This window comes from Lotus japonicus, chromosome 6 (genome assembly GCF_012489685.1).
Source record: "Lotus japonicus ecotype B-129 chromosome 6, LjGifu_v1.2".
NCBI classification, from domain to species: domain Eukaryota; kingdom Viridiplantae; phylum Streptophyta; class Magnoliopsida; order Fabales; family Fabaceae; genus Lotus; species Lotus japonicus.
In genome coordinates this window covers 5,301,952-5,305,442 of record NC_080046.1, presented here as the reverse complement: position 1 = coordinate 5,305,442, position 3,491 = coordinate 5,301,952, and the positions used below count along the sequence as shown (strand labels likewise).

General features: G+C 31.8%; 1 protein-coding gene across 1 annotated transcript; it reads right to left on the bottom strand.

Annotated features, from left to right (window-relative positions):
* Positions 1–858: 858 nt before the first annotated feature.
* Positions 859–2,286, bottom strand: LOC130724768 (uncharacterized). The gene is made up of 2 exons (XM_057576051.1): positions 2,002–2,286; positions 859–1,404 (listed from the first exon to the last, which is right to left on the bottom strand). Exons 1-2 carry the CDS (start codon positions 2,284–2,286, stop codon positions 859–861), a joined length of 831 nt encoding a protein of 276 aa, XP_057432034.1.
* Positions 2,287–3,491: the final 1,205 nt, after the last annotated feature.

Sequence of the window (3,491 nt, the reverse complement as noted above, 5' to 3'; positions counted from 1 at the left end):
ATCGGGTTACACACCCATTCAAAGAAAGAGTATGAAAAATCCTTATCGTTTGCCCTTAGCCACAACCACACTCGGCATTGGAAATTGTCGAATCCCGCAAAGATTATAAGTTTATACACCATGTGTATATGAGTAAGCTATTGGATATTCATTCTCTTATTCTCAATGATTGGGATGTTCGTTTTTGTTATATCCCGAGAGATGCTAATGAGCATGTCGATTGTCTTACTGATACTTTTTCTTCAATTGACTAATATATTTCGTGCAATTACTGTGCTAGATGCAACTTGGATCTAATGACGGAGAGAGGGCGGAAGGAGAAAAAAGTCAAGGAGAAGGGGAGAGAGAATGTTTTTACAATAAAATTTGTAAAAAATTACCTCGATATTATTTAAAACTGTTATTACCTCTTTAATTTATTTAACTCATTTGTTTATGATCAACACTCCATTTAATCCATTTTTTATATTACACAATCCAATAAAAATCAAAAAGTTATGGATGAGTCATCATCCATTCAACAAACTAAGTGGATTGGTCTTATCTATCCATTTAATTTTCATATAATAGTTGGATGGAATTCATTGTGGATGGATTGGATGAATGATGAGTTAATGAATCCATTTGACATCCCTACTTATAATGAATCTAAGACTAGTCTTATAACTTGTATTCATATGTTAAACTTCAATTGTTCGCTCCAATAACGAATTCACATTTATATATCCATGTAATGAAGTAAACTAATGTATGGGTGAATGAAACATTGTAATATTATTTGCTAGTAAATTAGAACATGCAAGTAAAAATGTATTATCAGATTGTGAAGTTCACTCTTCTAGAAGATTGAAATACTACTCATGCTACACTGGTTTTACGCATCTTAGGTCTTTTCCTCAATTGCCTGGGCCTAAACCACGGTGCAGAGGTGCACACTTTACAATCACATTCAAATGAGAACCTGGGCATCATCCAAATAGGAGATGCAGAGTGCATCTGGGGGTTAGTGAGAGGAATCTTATGTATAGTTCTATCTGAAATAGAAAACACTCCCACTCCAGTAATGAAGGAGTTTTCAGAGTAGTCAGTGAAATACACGCTGCCACGCTGAAACTTTGGACAATACTTCGCGTCAAGACATTCGATGTTGATGTTAGACACAAACAAAATATGATCATCCAAATTTTCCACCTTCACCAATTGAGGCATGGTGCAGTTTTCTTTCACCGCAAAAATAACAAAATCTATAGTAGGTGTGTGAAATTTGGTGTCATCAGAGAATCTCTTCACAACAAAAACATTTCCTCCACACTCCACCAAGTAAATGGTCATGCAATAGGACCTAATGGTTCTTGATAGATTAGGAATATGTTCAATTGGGTTTGTGGATCCCACACTACCAACCTGCAAAAAGGGAACCAACAAAACTAGTAAAGGGAGTGAAAATTTAACACGTGTTAAAAAAATCTAGAAAAGAAATTGGAGGATGTAATGGAAAAAAATAAGGGGCCTTTGACATAATTGTAAAATATCAAACATTATAAAATGATTATTTATATGATTTTTAGAAAGAATATTTTTTCTATAATATTTTTTAATGGATTATTAATTTATTGTTCTAGTTAATTTGAATTCTAAGAATTTTTTGGTTAAAGATCATACATTTTATTTAAATTTGAAATAAATCATTATAAATAGTGTAATAGTTTTTTTGAGCAATAAAATTATAAGAAACAAGAAAGTAACAAAATGTTTTTATTAAATTATTGAATTTTAAAAGAAATAAAATATGATAAGTTATAACTTATAAGCTATTCCCTATAAAATTATTATGATACACTTAAATTATAATCAAATAAATTTATTACTAATACATAATTGAAATGTATTTCTAAAGATATTATTCCTAAATACTATAATTTCAGCCTCATACTTGTTTTCAACACATATATTGTTACTTAATACTATATTTAAATGAAATAGAGAAAATTATCCACCAACCTGAACAAGCACTCCCTCATCATACTTGAACATGTTCACTTTCAAACCACCTCGTTCCACAGCATAAAGCTTGTTATCATGAAAAGCCACATTGGAGTAGACCTTATCACTTGTGTGGTAACCTTTCCATGTAGTGTCTCCCATCTTGCACCACTCAAGGTTACCCTTGTAAGTGACTATTGCGATCAAGGTGGGGTTCATGTTGGGACACATGGAAATTGTGAAAGCTACAGGTGTGTGCATGCCAAAGCAATCATCACCCTTGGAACAAAGTGAACACAACATCGTTCTAATAGAAGGCAGGTCAAGGCGAAGCTTTGAAAAGAGGTTGAGGATGAAGAGACTTTGATCAGATCTAAGGATCAACCACCCTTTTGAGGACCCTACGATTGATGTGTTTTGCAAAGCGCTGAAGGGCTTGTAAATATTGTAGGCTTGCTTGTCTGTGGTGCTTATAACCTAAATAAAAATATTTAGTAGACATCCAAAACGCCAAAATTAAATGATAAAGAAAAAAGAGTAGAGAGGTAAGTGATGGAATTAATTAATATATTGTCTCGCTCGTAGCACCAATTTAATATTGCATGTCAATTAATAAATATATCTTGTATGCATGAATTAGATAATTATAAACTTACATAGATACTATATTGATATGGATTCATTTCAATGGGGAGATATAGAAAAGAGACACAAGTTAGGAATATAATATTATTATTTGTGATATGTTACATACTTGAATATGATAATTTCTGATATTTATAATATATTGATGAACTTGTACAATATATATAGATGTAAAAGAGATATCTAAACTATATCTTCCTAAATTATAAACTTACATAGATACTATATTGATATGGATTCATTTCAATGGGGAGATATAGAAAAGAGACACAAGTTAGGAATATAATATTATTATTTGTGATATGTTACATACTTGAATATGATAATTTCTTATATTTTTAATATATTGATGAACTTGTACAATATATATAGATGTAAAAGAGATATCTAAACTATATCTTCCTAAATCTTGAAAATACTAATCTATAATAGAAGCCTATATCTGAACCATATCTCTATTTTAAAACTAAATCTTAATAATAATATTCAACACTCCCCCTCAAGCTGGAGCATATATATCTAATGCATCCAGCTTGTTACATATATATTGTATCCTAGGACCTCGTAAAGACTTGGTTAACATATCTGCAAGTTGATCCCTAGATTGAACATAGGAAGTCTTGATTACGCCTGAGAGTATCTTTTCTCTGATAAAATGACAGTCGACCTCTATATGTTTGGTCCTCTCATGAAAAATTGGATTTGAGGAAAGATACAAAGCCGATTGGTTATCACAAGCAAGCTCCATAGGTCCTAACTCACAAAACTTCAACTCCTGAAGCAAGTGGTTTAACCAGAGAAATTCGCACGTAGTATTAGCCATAGCACGATACTCTGCTTCTGTACTAGACCTTGCAACAACA